Source organism: Etheostoma cragini, unplaced genomic scaffold (genome assembly GCF_013103735.1).
Source record: "Etheostoma cragini isolate CJK2018 unplaced genomic scaffold, CSU_Ecrag_1.0 ScbMSFa_2451, whole genome shotgun sequence".
NCBI lineage: Eukaryota > Metazoa > Chordata > Actinopteri > Perciformes > Percidae > Etheostoma > Etheostoma cragini.
In genome coordinates, this window is record NW_023266614.1 from 1 (window position 1) to 1,323 (window position 1,323).

Genomic DNA, 1,323 nt, shown 5'->3' on the forward strand with positions numbered 1-1,323 from the left:
GTCTTTACCTTCTGATTCTCTAAGAATAAAACCTGTCAGAGAGTCTTTACCTTCTGGTTCTCTAGGACTAAAACCTGTCAGAGAGTCTTTACCTTCTGGTTCTCTAAGACTAAACCCTGTCAGAAAGAGTCTTTACCTTCTGGTTCTCTGGGACTAAAACCTGTCAGAGAGAGTCTTTACCTTCTGGTTCTCTTTGACTAAAACCTGTCAGAGAGTCTTTACCTTCTGGATCTCTGGGACTAAAACCTGTCAGAGAGTCTTTACCTTCTGGTTCTCTACGACAAAAACCTGTCAGAGAGTCTTTACCTTCTGGTTATCTAAGACTAAAACCTGTCAGAGAGTCTTTGCCTTCTGGTTCTCTAAGACTAAACCCTGTCAGAGAGAGTCTTTACCTTCTGGTTCTCTAAGACTAAACCCTGTCAGAGAGAGTCTTTACCTTCTGGTTCTCTGGGACCAAAACCTGTCAGAGAGTCTTTACCTTCTGGTTCTCTGGGACTAAAACCTGTCACAGAGTCTTTACGTTCCGGTTCTCTGGGACTAAACCCTGTCTGAGAATCTTTACCTTCTGGTTCTGGGCAATGAGGCGGTCCAGCCCAGGGCGGTCTACTTGGACTCCTTGCTCCTCCAACATCAGGTCCACCAGGTCCAGAGGGAAACCCAGGTCCCTGTGCAGAGACCAGACCACCGAGGCTGGAATACAAACAACAGATTATTAAAATAAATAACCTGTGTTTTGGCATCTTATTGTTTTTAAAGGGCCCAAATTCTTATTATATATAGTATACACAATATATATACAGTTTATAATACACATAACATATATACAGTATACAGTATAATATACACAATATATATACAGTTTATATTATGTATATTTTATATATTATTCAACAGATTATTATATTCTGCTGATGTTCAGGTATATATTGTATTTTCAGGTTGGACCAGAATCGGTTTCCATGGTTTCATTTTATATTTTTGTTGTAGTGCACATTGCAGATGGGAGATGTAGTAGCTGGGGCTGACCGGGGAAGACGCCATGTTTGTAGTCCTTTCTGCTGAGCGTGCGGAGGATGAGCCGGCTGCCTCGCTGCAGAGACGACAGGAAGTGATCCTCGTTCTCGTTGATGACGTCCATGATCTGGAGGAGGGGTAAAGAACAGGAAGTCACAGCCAGACCTCCAAAATAAAGAGGGGGACAATAAGATGACGACTTCCTGTTACTGACTTCCTGTCACCACTAACTCATCGTTAGTGGAGCTGTACTCACCCTGTCTGACTCTCTGTGAAGCTCCGGATACACATCACCCTGCGGGGGGGGGG

At 43.5% G+C, this 1,323-nt stretch overlaps 1 protein-coding gene across 1 annotated transcript; it reads right to left on the reverse strand.

Moving 5' to 3' along the window:
• Positions 1 to 520: 520 nt before the first annotated feature.
• Positions 521 to 1,308, reverse strand: LOC117940411 (alanine--tRNA ligase, mitochondrial-like; the record flags this gene model as incomplete). Its single annotated transcript, XM_034865716.1, has 3 exons — positions 1,271 to 1,308; positions 1,027 to 1,141; positions 521 to 690 (listed from the first exon to the last, which is right to left on the reverse strand). Coding segments are annotated over exons 2-3 (282 nt in total), but the record flags the coding sequence as incomplete, so codon positions are not given.
• Positions 1,309 to 1,323: the final 15 nt, after the last annotated feature.